This window comes from Lotus japonicus, chromosome 3 (assembly GCF_012489685.1).
Source record: "Lotus japonicus ecotype B-129 chromosome 3, LjGifu_v1.2".
Classification (NCBI taxonomy): Eukaryota; Viridiplantae; Streptophyta; class Magnoliopsida; order Fabales; family Fabaceae; genus Lotus; species Lotus japonicus.
The window spans coordinates 21,137,036-21,155,036 of NC_080043.1; the positions used below are offsets into that span (position 1 = coordinate 21,137,036).

The 18,001-nt window shown below is 35.4% G+C and overlaps 2 protein-coding genes across 3 annotated transcripts; one reads left to right on the forward strand and one right to left on the reverse strand.

The window, feature by feature from the left end:
• Window positions 1-226: 226 nt before the first annotated feature.
• On the reverse strand, window positions 227-3,880 carry LOC130748394 (probable E3 ubiquitin-protein ligase ZFP1). The gene is made up of 7 exons (XM_057601618.1): window positions 3,723-3,880; window positions 3,417-3,481; window positions 2,082-2,811; window positions 1,298-1,692; window positions 1,096-1,179; window positions 801-968; window positions 227-621 (listed from the first exon to the last, which is right to left on the reverse strand). Exons 3-7 carry the CDS (start codon window positions 2,809-2,811, stop codon window positions 475-477), a joined length of 1,524 nt encoding a protein of 507 aa, XP_057457601.1. The 5' UTR covers window positions 3,417-3,481; window positions 3,723-3,880; the 3' UTR covers window positions 227-474.
• An 8,759-nt stretch (window positions 3,881-12,639) lies between these two features.
• LOC130749228 (uncharacterized) lies at window positions 12,640-17,648 on the forward strand. 2 transcript variants are annotated; one of them, XM_057602550.1, is made up of 9 exons: window positions 12,640-12,765; window positions 12,851-12,920; window positions 13,034-13,112; window positions 13,565-13,646; window positions 14,705-14,813; window positions 16,585-16,673; window positions 16,747-16,811; window positions 16,904-16,982; window positions 17,251-17,648. In XM_057602550.1, the coding sequence occupies exons 1-9, from the start codon at window positions 12,712-12,714 to the stop codon at window positions 17,419-17,421; spliced, it is 798 nt and encodes a 265-aa protein (XP_057458533.1). In that variant the 5' UTR covers window positions 12,640-12,711; the 3' UTR covers window positions 17,422-17,648. The 2 variants fall into 2 exon arrangements, with proteins under 2 accessions (XP_057458533.1, XP_057458534.1); XM_057602551.1 differs by lacking the exon at window positions 12,640-12,765 and having other exon boundaries at window positions 12,859-12,920; window positions 13,573-13,646.
• Window positions 17,649-18,001: the final 353 nt, after the last annotated feature.

The window sequence follows — 18,001 nt, forward strand, 5'->3', positions numbered from 1 at the left end:
GAGATATGAATTAGGCCTAGTTTCTGGGGTCCTAGTTTCTGAGCCAGTCCTTGTAAAGGGTAGAGAAACTCTCCCCCTATACTAGTTTCTAGGGTACCATTAGGCCTAAGTCGAATTCTAAATTTCTAATACATACCACATGTGGTGAAAATGCAACCATGTAAAACACAAGTATGGTTATGAGCCATTCAATTCAACCATACATGTGAAATAATAAACGCAAAAATAAAAAATAAAAGTACCGATATAATGACCTGAAGTTAATACACCAAACAGAACAAAGTCTGTACAGCTTGTTGATAGATACAAGGTTCCGGTGCCAACAATAAAGGAGTTGGGCAATATGACTGTCTATTTATGTGCAAGTACATATACAAATTACAAAACAAAATATGAATTCTGTTCAGAAATAAATTATCCAACAAGGGTTCATGCAGGAACAGAAAGAGATGTTGTTGTTGACTTCACTCATTTCTACACATCCCCCCCTCCAGGAGTCAAAGCTTCTGATTTGCAGATTGGGCAGACATTTTTCACAAGCAACCATTTCCTCAAGCATTCTGCATGATACTCATGCTCGCATCGAAGAATTCCAATCTCCTCTTGGTTCTTAAACTCATCCTGCAGAATTATACACAAACAGTCCAGTTAATAAGGGATAATTCATAATTCATAATTTGATAAGTACAGGATGAGTCACAAGTGCAGCGAAAGGAAGAACTGTCACAGAAAGCCTGACTATGAAACATGAATTTCACAATAACTGAAATACTGAGAGACCTGTTGCCAAAAGTTCATACCTGACATATCATACAAGAATCGGTTTCCTGGTCATTAGAAGCTGCCTCCTCCTCATTAACAGAAGTAGCATGCGCCAGATAAGTTTTTGTCTTCAATTGATTTGAAATTGCTTCCTCTGATAAACCAGTGCTGACATTACCAATCCGCTCTCCCAATGCAAGAAGATCCTGTACTCAAATTTCAAGTGGAAAGAGTTTACAATTTACAATAGCCTCAAAAAATTCAGTATCCAAGAGTTCACACATGTAAGCATTGGTAGGGAAATACAATCAATATCAATTAGTATATACTTGCCTCATAAGACATGTCCTCTATGTCCAAGCGCATATCTCTATGATGGTCAACCAAATTTCCCACTTCATCAATTAGAGCAACACCCTGTAAGAATAAACTTTAACTGATAAGAAAGTGATGTGTTTGTAATTTGTAATGTATACATGAGAATGTTTGGAGTAAAAAAAAGTAGTTATTAAGAAAAATAAATATGGAATATTACATCAACTTGGAGGAAGCCCACAGGAGGATGAGTTCGATGTCCAAGAGTTGTTTCATGCATCACTCCTCTTTGAGGTCGGTAAATCCGGAAACCTGCTGGTGGTGCTGGACCAACATGCCTAGGAACTAATTCAAAACCAGGTTGTGGTGGGATCGCAGCACCGCGTGAAGGATTTGCTGGAACTCTAAATGCAGCTGCAGTTACCGGAGGGTGAAAGTTGATAGTGTGTCCTCTTACTCCTGGCATGGGCAGTGCTGGATGATGATAACTATGGAACTGTTGATTGACAGGAGGAGGATGAGGAAACCTGATGCTATTTCTGTTGCCAGCTGTATCATGATATCTCTGCAAACCCATGCTTGCACTCTCTAATGAACTTCCATTCACACTGGATGCTGGAGAATAATAATTGGGAGAAATAGTCAAGACAGATAAAACTTATAGCCAAACAGAAGTACATGAAAAATTCAAAGAAACATATAAGTGCATTGTTAGGTAAATAGGCCAGATCATACAGAGAGAGAAAAAAACCTACGCATTTACTCCAATTATAGGCGCAAACTGAGTATTGCAAAAACAGACTTCTCATAAATTTACTGATCAGTAAAATACCACATCCAAGAAACTGTAGTTTCTACTTTTCATCAGGAAGTGTGAAAAGGGCTTCTTAGTGTAGTCAAAATACAATGTATTATTCAGCTACAGGACATCTAGATAAAGACAATGAATCGCCAAAAGGACAAACTCAAAATAGGGAAAGATAAAGACAATGTATTAACTTTACCTTGCATATAATGTACTGGAAGAGACTGGTTCCAGGCTGTAGTGTGACCATCATTGTTATTACTATTCAACTGCTGGTCCAACCAGGGAGGAGCAGCTTGATGAAAGTGCTGCCCCAAATAGTTTCCGTGAATCAAATGGTTATGGTCATGCATCATAATAGGTGAAGGAATGGGGAATGAAAATGATGCAGTATCCATCATAGTAACCCCATCAGTGTGTCTTGGATTAGGGGGAGCAGTTGAAGGACCGGCCGAAGGATTAAAATACTGGTAATTCCCCCGAATTGCTTCAGCGCTTTTCCTTTTGTACGGACCTCTGACATCATCAACGACACCAGTGCTCCTTCCGAAATTATCCGAGGACACTCCAGGGACTGCAAATGTGCTTGAACCTGGCAACTGATCGGCTCTGTGGTTTAAAGGCATAGGAAATACACCAGCACTAGAAGAAGGATTCATCCCAGAATAATATAAGTGTGCCGGAGCTGCAACACCCATATCGAGATTATGTGGAGGCTGACCGCCATTGTACTGGGCAATCCCATACACCCTACCATTGTCATAAACATCTGGTAAATAGTGAGGATCAACATTAGCTGTGTTCCCTGGAGCTGCCAACACTGGGCGGATGTTAGGCTGTGCAACGGTGGTAACGCCGGCCCTCAAAAGGATACACGGTTCAGGATGAAAATAGCCTTGCCTCTGTCTATCCATTTCAGAATCTGTCATCTGATCACAACATACAGATTCATCAATGCAGATTAGTCCTACTATTCCAGTAACAGCAAATAAAATTCAAACCACTCCAACACATAAGAAAGAAAACCAAAATCAAAACAGATGAAAAAAAACAGCAAAGCACATACATACATATTCTGCACAATAGAACAGTCAATTTTCCACATTCAAAATTTTCATATCAAAATTACTAAGCAGTAGCTACCCAGTCCTTCAGACATTTCATAGCCAGCTTCATCTTACAATGGGTTTCAAACATGAACCCATAAAGGTACAAACACAATCATGCAAAGAATGAAGGTGAATAAGAATTCAAGTCCAAACATAAAACACCAACAAACACATCATTCTGCATTAAAACCATCACCCTTAATAAAAATTCCTTCAAAAAAATGCAACCTTTAATTGGTGTGAAGTTCAAAGCAAGGAATTTCAGAACATCTATGAATTACAAGCCCCATTACACACACAAACAAATATAAAAATCAAAGGAACAAAAAAAATAAAAAGAAGATTTTTTTCCTTCTGTAACCACTTTCCATGGTTACAACCTCAAAATAAAGTCCCAAATTCGACCCACTAAACAAAAACCGTACCTTGATATCATCAAAACACAAAGCTTGCAACTTCTGAGTTTCAGAGATCAATATAGCTCAAGAGTCTGCAAAATTCACAACAACAACAACAACAAAAAAATTAAAAAAAAAAATCAAATTTATTCAGAAAAATGTGAGAAATTATGATCGGGTAAATGTGGACGAAACCCAAGAATGCAAGTTGATTCCTTTCATCAGAAAACATCAATGACATGAGATTTCAACCCTAGAAAGGCCCCAAATTGAAACATAGAACTTGTAGTTTTTTATCAAGATTGAAAATTTAGTTGAGGAAAATTCAATTACCAGAGAAAGAAGACGAGGGTAGCGATGAACGATCAAAATCAATGATCAGATGATGAACGATCGGAGAAGAGAAGGAACAAGGTGGAGAGAGAGAAAGAGAGAGAGGAAGAAAATGAATATATGAAGGAGAGGATTGTGTCTTTCATAGGAGAGTGAATTTCATGTTTTTTTTTTCTTGAAAATATGTGATTTTTTAATGTTTTTTGTAAGGTTTTAATTTTTATTACATAGGAAAAAAGTGATTAATTTTTTTTTACTTGTAAAAAAAAAGATTGCTTGTGAGGGGATAAAAGAAAACCCAATTAGTAAATCTAGAATAAATCAAAATAAAATCTAGAATTAATCAATTTACCTTTCTTGATTTCTGGTATCAATTGGCACAAAATTATATGACACGCAAGGCATGTCACAGAACGGTTTCAATTGATAAGTGGTTAATCAAGATATATACTTTTTTAGTCTCATAAAAAAGAAGATAAATTTTTTTGATACAAATAAGTAATGAAGATAAGATTCATGATAAGGCTATATTTATTAATAAATTTTTTCCTTAATTTATAATGAAATAGTAATAAATAAAATAAATACAATTAATGCTTAAAAATAGAAAATGTTCAATTCTTATTTTGTAATTAAGAGGATAACTACGTTCAAAAAAAAAATTAAGAGGATAACTAAGACCAATAAGTCCGCTTTAAAAAAATCAATAAGTGATAAGATTTTTTTTGGGTACAAAATAATCAGATTTAGGGATTATTATTCCTATTTTGCATCTTAAAATAAAATCTTTTTTTAAGGTAAAATAAAAGCTTATTTCCCGTTGTTAACTTTTCTGCAATTTTATGCATAAAAATAAAAGTAAAATGTTGGCAGTAAACATAAACTTATGTTAGGTTACAATTATAGATATGGTAAAGTGGGTAGAAACTTAGCAAGTAAGATAAGATATCGGTCTAGTGGTAAATAAGTTAGACCTCTGTAAGGATGAGATTAAAAATATGAATCCATGGAAAGACAAAGCATGCAACTATTTCCCAATCGGGTAACAACATCCTCAAAAGACTAAACAAGAGTGAAAGAATAATTAAACGTACTTTTCAAGTGAGTGGATCTGCTATGACCGGTGGGGGCTATGCTAGGGTTCCACCAGCGGTGGTTGTGGATCTCGGACGACGAGCAATGACGGCAAGGGTTGAGCAAGGCAGTGCGACGACAGAGCAAGGGGAAGGAAACGAGGATGATGGCTCGAGCGTGGATATGGATCGAGGAGGTATGGTGGCTGGGACCGAGCAGAGTTTTGCGATACCGGAGCAAAGGCGGGTTTTTTATGAAGGCGACAAGGATATTAGGTTTGTCTGGCTCGGGTGTGATGGTGATGATTTTGGGTCATGGAGATCTGGTGTTGTTAGTTGATCTAAGTCGTGGGGGTGCGGTAGAAGTGGTCGGTCCAGATCTTCTCATCGCGGTGGAGGAGCTAGAACAAGGGCTCGAGGAAGTCAATGATGAGTCAGTGAAGAATGACAAAGGGTGTGCGATCTTGCAATTCTTTGTCAACGAAATTCATATTTTTGTGAGGAACTACCAGGTGCATAATCTTTTTGTGCAATATGAGGATTTGTTGAATGTGTTTTTGCAGAGGACGAAGAAGGTTGGGAGTTGTTTCTGGTTCGGTTCATGCGGTTCTTGTCTTAGGATCATGATTCGGCGGTGATTAAATCCCTTGGTGGTGTTAGAGATGGGTGCACTGCGTGGTCTATTCATTCAGCTAGATACCCTTGGAGTTCTGTGAAAGAAAATGTCTTCTAGGAATCTGTTTCAAAGACCTCCGGTATGAAAGGTGAAGCTTATCTTCAAGGAAGGGTACTCAAGGAGGTTGGGGTTTCTTCTTCTAATCCTTGGCAAGATTCCTTTTTGGGGAAGAACATGGGACTTGTTCTAAGGCCTTGCTTTTAGGATGAATAGAGTATGAACAAGTATTCTTCTAATTGGATTGTTACGAGCTCAACGAACAGGGCGCGCCTTGGAAGAATCTATGTTGGGTCCAGGTGGGCCAGCATCCTGCCTGCAGGTAGCATTCGAAACGGGGCGCTGTCTGCTACGCTATAAGAAATAACGTTGCGCCCTCACTAACACCAATTGGTTTTGGCGTAGTGGTAAGCGCGTGATCCTACAAGTGGTATCAGAGCCAGGTCCCGTGTTCGAATCCCACGGAAGGCATGTTGTGCAGCTAGTTTGGCTGGCAGGTGCTGGGGGGGGGATTGTTGGGTCCAGGTGGGCCAGCATCCTGCCTGCAGGTAGCATTCGAAACGGGGCGTTGTCTGCTACGCTATAAGAAATAACGTTGCGCCCTCACTAACACCAATTGGTTTTGGCGTAGTGGTAAGCGCGTGATCCTACAATCTATTTGTTACCGAACTCTATTATTGGGAATAACAAAAACATCTCTGAATACTCAAAGTTTCATATCCGAAGCAAGTTTTCAAGAAACTGCTAGAGTTTTAGCAAAAGCCGCTCTCCGAGGTCGTATCGATTGGTTGAGATGCAGAACTTTTTTATTTCATATTATTGGCTATGAACAAGTATTCTTCTAGAGATGCAAGGCTTTGCTCCCAAAGATTCTATCATTGGGTCATGATTTCAAAGAGGTTTGGACGTTTCGCTTGTGGGAGGTTCTGAGATCTTGTTGCCTAGGAAAAGAGTTCGTAGTAGGAAGATGAAACCAAGAAGCAGAAAAAAGAAGGAACAAGTCGCTTGGATCGAAGAAGATTCTAAGATGTAGGAGGAGATTTTGTCTACTCATGTTGCTTTGGGGGAGAACCAATTGATGGTTCTTCCCTCGAGGCCTCGGGAACCTCAAGTTATTCTAACCAAAGCAAGGAGTTCCTTAGAGATGGGTAATTGATCGGGGTTGGTCTATGATTGTTTAGATGAAGTAGCAATACAAGGCATATCAGCCCAGATTGATTAAGATAATTCTTGTCGCTGCCATTCACATATTTTTTTAAGGGAAGTCGAAGCCGTTTTTTCTCCTTTGAGTTTGTTTGGCGGGTCTCTCTCTCTGCCCTTTTGGTTTTGCTGGTCTTTAGTTCTGTTCCTTTAACTCTGGGACTAGTTTTTGCTATGGTAGGTCTCTTTTGGATATTCTTGGTAGCTTTTTTAGTTTCTAGGTTTTTGGTTGCCCTATGTGGTTCTTTTGATTGGGTTTTCTTCTTTTGGAATCTATGGAGACTGTTTTTCGCTGTTTAATGGTTAGCTTTTTGTTGTTACTGATCACCAATACAAACTTTGTCTCGTTTTGAGTTTTGTTCTCAAAGCTTGTGATTAATACATCTTTTTGTTTTATTAAAAATGTATAATTTAATTAACATATTTTATTATATAAAAATAGCTAGACAGAGAACATGAAGAAAATATGAAAGAATGAAATCCAAAATCATTGTTTATTCAGTTATTTATTGAACTGATTAAACTCGATATTATAAATTAAATTAGTAATAATAATAAAAGAAAGAGATCAAACTTGTACCCGTGTACTACATTGTAATTTTACACTCGTCGACAACTTTTTTGCGAGATAATTGGATCTTGCAAACCAACATTTGTTTGTAAGTCACTATTACTTAAACTATAGCTATAAAATTTTAAATCAATCCAAAATTTATCATGATGGGTTGCGCCCACGATACTATATTTTAATATGTTGTTTGTTACACCAACGAAATATCGTAATGAATCTTGGTTATCCATTATACTCTAGCCCTTCATGAGTGGAATTTATCGTGATGGGTTGAGTTTGAGTCCAACAAGATAAAATTATAATTTTAATATTTCTTTTTCATCCTCACCCAATATTAAAATGATTTCGATATTTATGTTTATCTTTTTCATCCTTTCAAATCTATGATTTTTTTATATAAAATAAATTTTATTCTTTTAGGAGTAATTCGGAAATTATCTTTAAAAAGATAACGTAGATTTTTTTAAAAAATCACACAATAAACAAACATGAATATCTCTTGTGTATCGCTCGGGTCACAATACTAGTACTAAAATTAAATAAACTACTCACTTAAAATGTTAATTTACTAATGATAAATACAAATTAATTTTCGGTTATCATCTGCTATTACTTACTTAAAATCATTTCTCTACTTGTTCATAGAGCAGAGGGGGTCATATACCTTAGTAGAAGAAAAATTTGGACTGACGACTTTTAGTCACTAGGAAAAGTCGTCGGTAGTGCTTAACCACCGACGACCAAAAAATTGTGGGTATGGGTCTCGTCGGTAGAGTTTTTCTAACGAATTTCAAAATCATTGGTACTAACGGTCTAGGATGCAGGTAACATAAGCCCGATTATTTTCGTTGGCAATTGATATGGTATGCATTAAAAAAAAAACATTTTTGTTGTGACTAAAAATGTAACATTCAAGAAAGTTTTATTTATAAAAAGAAATATCCTTATCTGTAGCAAAATGAGCATTTTGCAGCCTTTAACACTATCATTATTCATAGTTCATACGAACGTGAGGAGGAAGAGTAGGAGAAGTATGAGGAGGAGGACGACGAGGTCCTGCGAAGATTTTATAGGTTATTTAGGTCTTTTTTAAGTATCACTTACAGGTTACCGAAGGTTTTGACATCGGTATCCCATGTTAAGATTTTCAAAAGCCCGCTAGATACTGGTTGATGAAAATTGTAATTTTGGAAATTAACGACGATTATGGTTTTGGTAACTGATGTCCAGATTTTCAAAAGACCGCCAAGTTATCGACCGACGATATAACTGATGTCCAAATCTTTTTAAGCTTGCCAAGTTACCCGCAATCTAGGTCATCGGTAATAACATGGTTATTTCAATATACTGACGACTCGAGCTTCCCGTAATTATTCCTGCCAAAAAGTTATATACTGCAAAGTTATCGTTTTTTTATAAAACACATAACCGAGAGATTTTGAGATGATTTCCAGGTCGTCGATAATTACATGTTTACTTGTAGTATCTGCAAAAGATTCTTTGACTTGACGCTCAAGATAGCTTCTTATTCAGAGAGAATATGAAACTCTTCTATCTCATATTCAAGTAAGCAAACTATGTAATACTTATATTTAGGAATGATCAAATCCAAGGACCGATCCACTTGAGGAGATACGGGCTATTTCCCCCACTTGAGTTTCATTTCTTATTAATAACATACTATATTGTTATAGTAATAAAATGGTAAATGCCCCTTGCATTTTTATTTTTAATGCTAGCTCTTATACCTCAAATTTTATCGGTTCTTATTACGAAGTTGAATCAATTTTTTTCTTTCTCAATTCTCATGCATGTAGCAATATCTCACGGACATAATTAACTCCATTTTCTTCTATTTTTAAGTTTTATAGCTTAATGGCTTTTCATTAAGTTACCACTATCTGCCTTCTATTTGTCCTTTTAGTGGATTCTTGTGATGTACTGCATTGTAATTTTCATTTTAGTGGAAATCTTCAACTTTACAGTGTCTTACATTCTCATGTTAAAACCATATTTTTGAAATAATTGTTTTTTTCGGATATTCTCATCTCTTCACGGAAGGGTTAATTTTAATGATATATATTAAAAAAATATAATAATATATTAATTTTTTAATATCGTTAATTTATGGTGTTGTCCTCACAACAAACAATTTATGAATATGTCACTGATCAAATATGTACGTATAGAGTAAAATGCTCCATATGTGAGCTATATTAGCATTTGAGAGTTGAGACTGTAAATTTGATTGACCAAAATACGATTGAAATCTTGTGGCTGAGATGAAATGATTGGCTGCTAATGATTATCTTTAGCCGAGATGACCATCAGTGGACAAAGTGACCAAATATGATTGAGATGCTGGCTAAAACATGTGCAATACTTCATCCGTTCCTAATTATAAGACCTTTAGAGAAATTTTAGTGTTCCTTTATAAAAGACCTCTACTAAATTTTAGAAACATTTGTTACTGATTTTCATACACACACTTGCATTTATTGTACTTTGTGATTCCAAAGTTTTGATTAGCATTAGTAATTAATCTCCAAAACACTATACTCAACATATTACCACTAACTAAGAGTAAATATGAAATATTGTTTAATTTTTTTAAATCAATATATTAATTAGCCACATTATATGTTTTTTTAGCGAATTGTCTTATCAATGTTTTATAATTAGAATTTAGAAACGAAAGAAGTTGTAAAAGAAAAAAACGAAAGGAGTAGCTAAGAAATTATTTAATGCTTCAATTTCAAGCGAACATTGGCAAACGTGGTTGTTGTTTTGCTGTGTAACTTTCCACTATCATACACTTATTCAAAGCTCTTACCATTACCATTAAAATCAGTGCAGGTTTGATCACGTCAGCTTTTATAACTGATTCATCTTATTTATTACCCGTTTAATGTGCATGCATTCTAATTTAAATGCTGACCAAACCAAACCAACCAAGAATCCGGTTTTCAATCAAACTGCAGGTTGATCTTGTTCTACTTCAATTGAAGGTGTGTAGCAATTGATCAACTAATTCTTGCAAATTTGACTTCTTAATGTAGGTTATCATAGGTTTGTTTTTGTTAAACTATCAAAAGAACTCCCTCGCACCAAACGCATGCCTAGCTAGTAAGTACTAGTAACCATAAAAAAATTACTAGCTGCAATCCCATGTAACACCAATGATAGAAAAATATGCACAGGTTGGAGTATTCAATTTTCTAATTACATTAATTGTTTTACTTATTATAATTATTTCAAAACAATCTCAAGGTTTAAAAAATTGGCTATTGGCTCTCCGGATGAGATTAGGTAATTAGGTTCCAATCCAAACATGTAGCGTGGCATGGCTGTGATTGACACACCCGCTTCCTATATATAAATAAATTAAATCCTATAAATTATTATTTTTTATTCTAAAGGAGCTAGAGTTAACAATCTCCAAAAATGAATAGAAGGAGTACTTAGCTCACCTCATTTTTTAATTAAAGAGAAAGAGAGATGGAAAGGAACGACGTCGGGTTGAAGTGCATATTGTAATCAGCTATTTACTGTTAATGCGAGTGCACGATATCCTAAACTAAAAAAAAATAACGTAAAAGAAAATAATGAAAATAAGTGAACACCTAATAAGTATAGGTGTCTAGAAAAAGAAGGGAATGGAATAAAGAGAAGTAGTGGATAAGATCATGTGATAAGAAATTAAGAAGTGTGAGATAAAAAAAAAATATAATGTATGAAAGGGGCACGATTACCCTCTTGGTGGTCTACTTACCATACCCCATAAAACAATATCCAAAAACAGTTTTTGGTTTTTCCTATTTTGTTTTGATGTTTGCATTTGTTGTCTTCTTTATCTTATGTCATCATATTAAAAGATAAAAACAAAAAAAACGTGGAAATAATTTGTATTTTCTTTGTTTAATTTATGATGGAACGTTAAAGTCGTGAAATAGTGGCCACAAAAGAGGGGTGTCATAATGGTTAGAATACATCAGCAAATCAAAATGTACAAGGGATAGGTGAAAAGTAGAGCATAAGTGCCAAAGTATATTCTCTCTTTTTTTTCTTCATGAAATTGCACATAGAAAGATGATACGCATATTTTTTGAAGGTGGGGCATTTCTTCCCCCAGCCGCAAAAAATGATTAACATGGGCCTTTACTTTTTTTTTTTTCTCATGTCGTCAGGCCTCAGCTACCTCCCTCTCTTCCCATGTGCGATACCATTCTCTATACCAGAAACCATGTAATTGATCAGGATGAGATAAAAGTCTGCTCAAGAATGCGGCTTATATTTTACCATAAAAAAGTGCGGCTCATAGAAATAAATTGGCTAAAAAGCACTTTTGGCCCCTGATGTTTCAAGTTTGTGAAAATTATGCCCCTATTCTATTTTTGTCGATGTTTCTACCCCTCATATTTTCAAACGGTCCGTCAGTCAGACGTTAAAAAACTAACTAAATGAGCTGATTTGACTTTGTTTTTATATATTTTTTGGATCTGCCACGTGAAAATTACAAATGAAATTGAAAAAATGGGGCATGGGAGTAGGAAAACATGCATTTAACCAGTTCAATTACATACATAATTGATATATACATCAAACAAATTTAATTTATATCATTTCCTTGATCATCATCAACTTCATATACTCCTCTTCATCTCTTCAATCCACTCAGGAACCTTCCTAAGAAAGCCTGACTGACAGAGGGGTAGACGGTGCACTGTTTGAAAATATGAGGGGTAGAAACGTCGACAAAAATATAGTAGGGGAAGAATTTGCACAAACTTGAAACATCAGGGGCCAAAAATGTTTTTTAGCCAAATAAATTTTCAACTTAGAGTTTATAACAATTACTTTTTACCACTGCGACCGACACAGTGAAATCTATGGTGTTACCCTAAAAAGGGGTTGCACCGATGCTCTCCCATGCCAAAACTTTAATAAAATGAGGATCATAGGTATATACAATTTTACATCTATTGAATATATTATTTTTTTAAATGAGTGGTTTAGATGCTCTATCGATAACGAGTTGTGTAAGTTTTTGAGAAATTTGTGAAAATTACAATGAAGTCCTCCAACTCTTTTTAAAGGGTGACACCATAGACAACACCTACCAGTTATTGTAGGTTGAAATTGGCGGCACCGGTGACCTCGTTTTAAAGGGTGACACCATAGACTGCATCGACCGACACCAGTTGAATAACATTTCAAACCTATTGTGGACTTTCGCCAAAGTTGGATAAGAAATTAAACGTTTAGAATTAAAAGCGAAACCGATAATCTTGGAGAGATGGAAAATACAATTAAATCTTTCAAGGACTAAAATCAAAATTGAGTATATTTCAGGGGCAAAAGAAAACTTATTTAAGCCAACGACGTCGTTCATGTCCATCTCTCTTTCTCTTTCAACTTGAGACTCCAGCACACGAACCCTGAGACAGTGAAGCGCGCATTGGCGGCGATCTCATGAAGAAACCAAAGCAAACCCAGTTCAGTCCCAACTGGGCTCAACTCCAACAAGTGCTTCTTCTTCTTTGTTCTGCATGTACAGAAACACACCCATGTTTCTCTATCGATTTAATGTTGTTTTTTTTACCTTATGCAGAAGCTGAACCTGAATAATAATGGCTCCAAGACCAAAAATTCAGAAGAAGATACCTTAAAATCGATACTTGGTAGGCGAAAAATTTAATTTTTCCTTGTGGGTGTGTCTTGTTTGTTGGATATAATGTATGGAGGATTATAGGTGGTGAAGCCTTGAAAATAATGCAATTTTTCCTTTTGACAGGGAAACGTAAAGAGAGGCCAGATGATGAATCCAATGATTCTCAGATTAATCCTCTTATTCCTGTCAATGATGATGCAAGGTGACTATAGTGATGTTAGAATTTGATTGCATTTGTGATTTCATTTTGAGATTGAGGCTGTATGCAGTTAATTCCAAGTTTCTGAATGCATGATATAGACATATATATTATTTTTTGTCCCCGAGGGTTAGCTCATGTGGTAAGAGCTAAGGACATAAGGGTTGGTGGGGAATGAAGGCTGAAGGGGTCAGGGTTCAAACCTTGGTGAAGGAACTAATTTACTAACAACTAACTTTGGCCTATAAAAAAAAAAATATTATTTGCTTCTATGATTTTCCCGCCTTAGTAGAGTTTACTGTGCAATAGCATTTGGCTTGATACTCTGGGGGGACTGAAACTTGTGTTTTCTTGTGTTGTATTTGTTCATTTAATCTAGGCGTGCTATCTTATCATGGAGCTTTCTACTCTGTTTTAAAAGTTTGCCGTCCTTTATCTTATTAACCATTTGGCAGTCTGACAGATGCAGTGGCCATGGATTGTGAGATGGTGGGCGTTGGTTCCGGGAACAAAAGTGCCCTTGGAAGAGTAACATTGGTATTAATTTGTTCCTCTTCTTCTTGCTATCATCAATACACACCTAAAATTTGTTCTTTTCCAAGCTACTAGGCATTGAGAATCCATATCATTAAAAAGAATGTCTGGTTGTTAAAGTTATTAACTGGTCATTTACAGAAAATTTTCACCTTTTTCATCTTAATCTATTTTAGTTTCCATTGACTATACAGTTTCTGCCTAAATTAGGTTAAGAATTGTGTTTAAATTTTCCAGTCTGAATAAATGTGGGTGGTTTTCAAGATTAGGACGCCCTTGCTCAAAGTTAGGCAATAGGCACACACACACACACATTTAGACTGTGTATTATTCTCAGACTGTGATCTGAGCTCCATGTGGGAGAACTATACCTGCAGACTGCAGTGCAGGGTTTGGGATCCCGCTTGAAGTACATTGTGGCCATGGCTAAACAATCAATCGCTTAACCGTGGTAAGTTACACCCAATGGGTGTGGGTAAATGCCATGAGAACCCGAAAAGTAGATTTGTATGTTGTTCGGAAGATATAACACCTTTGATTGTCTTTTACATGACCTTTCTTATGTTTCTGGTTTCCCATATGAAACAATAGGAACTCATTACTTGTATTTTATCACCTTACATGAACATATATTGTTCAAGTCCAAGGGCTAGAGAAGATTTATTTGGCCCTATGACTCATCATCTGTGATGTTACTTTTAATTTATCCAAGTGATGCCGAACTCATGCTTGATAATATTATAAAAATCTTCTGAGTGTTTTTCTACATAAAAATTAAGATTGAAAGCCCTAAGAAGATTACACCCTGTATATATATGTGTGAAGCCCAGTCAATCCGAACTCTGCTAGAGAAGAACTCCTCACTTAAGATTCAGCTGGTCCTAATTTTAACGAGTAGACTAATTTAACATTGAATAGTAAAACCATAATACTAAATGGCGAAATATTAATTTCTGAGTTCCTTTGACAAAGTATTTTTGCAATTATCATCTATATCTTCATTTAATCTGCCGTTGCCTTGTTAAGTCATTTATTTTTAATATTAGTTCTGTTGATGGCAGGTTAATAAGTGGGGAAATGTTATTTATGACGAGTTTGTAAAGCCAATTGAGCGGGTTGTTGATTTCCGCACTAAAATTAGTGGCCTAAGACCTCGGGATCTGAGAAAAGGTTCGCATGATATTCCTATCTCTACAATTTTAAATTTTAGTTGAAAGTATTGAAACATAATATTCCAAAATATATCAGGTGGTATGATTATGTTATCTAATGGTCAAGCTGAGAAACTATTATTTTTTAGTGAATCATGCTAACTTCCAACTTTGCTTTAGAAAAATAATCTTCATTTAGTTGAAAGTTAAGGACATTTTGGTTTTAGTCTTATAGAAAATACTTCTCTTTTGATTTTTGTTTTCGCTAATAATTATGAAAATACCATCTTGTTTTTACTTTATTTCTTGTTTTCAAAAATTTGTGCATGAAACGAAGTGAAACCAATGTGGCATTTATGTAAGTATTAGTGAAAATTACAAATGGTGACAGAAAAGATGTCCTTATGTTAAATAGGCTATTAAGGGGCAGTTCATGTCTGGTTTCTAAAAATGTTTATTGTTTTTATTTCCTGTTTTCACTAATAATTGCAAAAATGTCATCTGGTTTTGCTTTATTTCTTGTTTTCAAAGATTTATACAGAAAATGGTGAATACATTTGAATGGTTTAATGGTGAATACATATTGTCCTTTCTTGTACAAGTACAAATCTATGAAGAAAGGAAGTCAAGTATTATATGACATTTTTTTACAGTTATTTATAAAACACTCGATGAAAACAGAATGTTTTTTCAAACCCAATAGGCCCTAAGTTTTCTTGCATTCATGCTTTATGAAGCTCGTGCATGCTTCATGGTCTATAAGAGGACATTATGCCTCTTGTATTGCTGGTCTTGATAAAAAATAACGAGGGAGGGTGTGGAGGTTGTCTATGAACTATGATATTGATTCCTTTGAACAATAGTAGTGATGGGTACAGATGATAGAATTAGTTAACAGAGTAATAGTTAGTTCGTCAGTGGGTTCGAGAGACTAAGGAATATTGCCTCTAAATTGGAAGCGCAGTTGAAAGAGAGGGGTGTCTAGTCATTTTGAGAAAGTATGGGGCCTTCAAGCGTTGGGACTTGGGAGGTTTGGCAAACCCTCAAAGTTCTACTAGTTCTAATCTGTAATCAAGTGAGTTTTCCCTATTTGAGCAATAAAGATACTAGTTCCTATCAATTAGCTTTGGTTTTAACTTGTGTGGATGTCATCTAACTTTTACTAAGAATGTTTGGACATTTTTCTAGAGCCACTTATTTGTTTTGATATCTGATTTCAAGGTCTTCAATGGCTTTAACAAAGCATGTGTTCAATGTTTTATATGCTCGTAATCGTGTGGCAAGGACAGTTTTCAAGAGCTGTCCTGTATTAGTCAGTTTTATTAGTATCGCACGATACATGAGATTTACATCGCGATTCGATGTGTAATTGGAGCTGCTTGATTCAAATCGAGCGATTCATCACTGATTCACGCAACATAATCCAATGTTGGATTCAAGCACGAAAACGATACTAATAACCATGGGATTAAATCCTTAACTAGCTGTGGTCTAGCTTATTCGGTGAGATTTTAGAATGGGAAAAATGCTCCAGTCATAGCATTAAATATTTCATTATGCTTGATAAAAAATAATTTGAATACATGAGTTTTAGGTTAATTTGATTAGCTGTTAATAACGAGCCATTATCTATACTATACTAATATTAGCATTTAAGCTGTTATCTTGAAGCAGCTATAATAGCTTAATGCTATTATGACTATGAGAATCATGATTTTTCCTAACCATACCTATGATCACATAATTCTGTTAGGCAAATACGTCTTTCAACATGATGATTCAATTTGTAGGAAAGGATTTTTGGACTGTTCAGAAGAAAGTGGCGGAGTTGATCAAGGGAAGGATCCTTGTTGGTCATGCCTTGTCCAATGACTTTAAGGTCTGCATTTTAGTGGTTATTCTTTTTTCATTCTCAGTCTGTACTGTGTTAATCCATGACTGTACTTTTACAGGCATTATTATTAAGTCACCCCAAAAAGGATATACGAGATACCTCTGAGTACCAACCATTTCTAAAGTACTGTCTTCTTGCTGCTTTGATATGTAGTTTTACTTTTACATGCCAAATGTTCCTTTAATATGTTCTGACTTGCCATTGGGTTTAAGCAGCTCAAATAGTAGAATAGCATTACGGCACCTCGCTGCGGAACGTCTTGGTGTGAAGATCCAAACAGGAGAGCACTGCCCGGTTAGTCTATCTAGCTTTTTGGTTCTCCCCCCTTAGTTCCTTGCCTTCTTTTATGTAATCACTTGATCAATATAACCATTAGTTTGCTCTGTAAATGGCAATTGCTTCTAGGCTAAAAGCTGCTGTAGGTTTAATAAATTGAAATTGAAAGTGCCATTAATTTTTGCTTTAGTTTTGTGTCATTTTGGATCTGGTGTTAGTGTGCTTACAACCTAGTTGAATCTGTAAAATTTGGAATCAGAAGTCTAACACTTTTATGTTACTTCAGATACAAGATGCCCGTGCTGCTATGCTGCTTTACCAAAGAAATAGAAAAGAATGGGAGAAGAGCATAAAAGATCAATCTCGGAACAAACAGAAGCAAATGAAACGGAAGCAGAAAAAGAAGCATAAGAATGAAAATGCTTCAGATTCCAACCACTCTGGAATTGAATTGTAGCATTTTCTACCTTTTATACTTCATAAAGTTCTTGTATGGGGTCCTCTCCTTCATTGTATTTCTGAAATTGAATTACAACTTCGGTTAAAAGGAAATGTTTTTGACACTGATACCATAACATCATTTGCACTCTAAAGTATACTTGGCAGGAAAAGGCTCATCTAGTTAGCAAAGTTATAATGTACTCGTCCTTAATTAGGGATGGCTAGTTCATCTATTTATTTATATTCATCCTATCCATCCACTATTAAGTCTAATTCAATTCATCCAATTATAAAAATAAAACTTAATCGATGGGCTTGGATGAAATTTTTTGAAGGGATATTGACATATTGTCCCAATCCATAATATTTTTTTAAATCCATTGGATTAATAAAATGTATATAGATTACTAGATGGTTTTATTTCACATGTTAACTAAGTAACTTTCCAGCCCAAGTGAAACAAAATTAGAAAAAAGCTAGCTTACTTCTCCGATTCATATAAAATCCTGACACCCTAAAAGCTTATAAATACCAACTTACTTATGAGCCCTAGTTATGATTTTTTTATAAAACCATGTATTTTTTCATTGGTTTGA

Bases quoted from the DNA above. Each gene is read 5' to 3' on its own strand.
- LOC130748394 (XM_057601618.1), bottom strand. From the start codon at position 2,811: ATGACAGATTCTGAAATGGATAGACAGAGGCAAGGCTATTTTCATCCT. The intron at 1,693-2,081 runs GTAAAGTTAATA...ATTATTCTCCAG, and splicing joins TCCAGTACATTATATGCAAG to CATCCAGTGTGAATGGAAGT. The intron at 622-800 runs GTATGAACTTTT...ATAATTCTGCAG, and splicing joins ATTCTTGTATGATATGTCAG to GATGAGTTTAAGAACCAAGA.
- LOC130749228 (XM_057602550.1), top strand. From the start codon at position 12,712: ATGAAGAAACCAAAGCAAACCCAGTTCAGTCCCAACTGGGCTCAACTC. The intron at 13,647-14,704 runs GTATTAATTTGT...TGTTGATGGCAG, and splicing joins CCCTTGGAAGAGTAACATTG to GTTAATAAGTGGGGAAATGT. The intron at 16,983-17,250 runs GTTAGTCTATCT...ATGTTACTTCAG, and splicing joins AAACAGGAGAGCACTGCCCG to ATACAAGATGCCCGTGCTGC.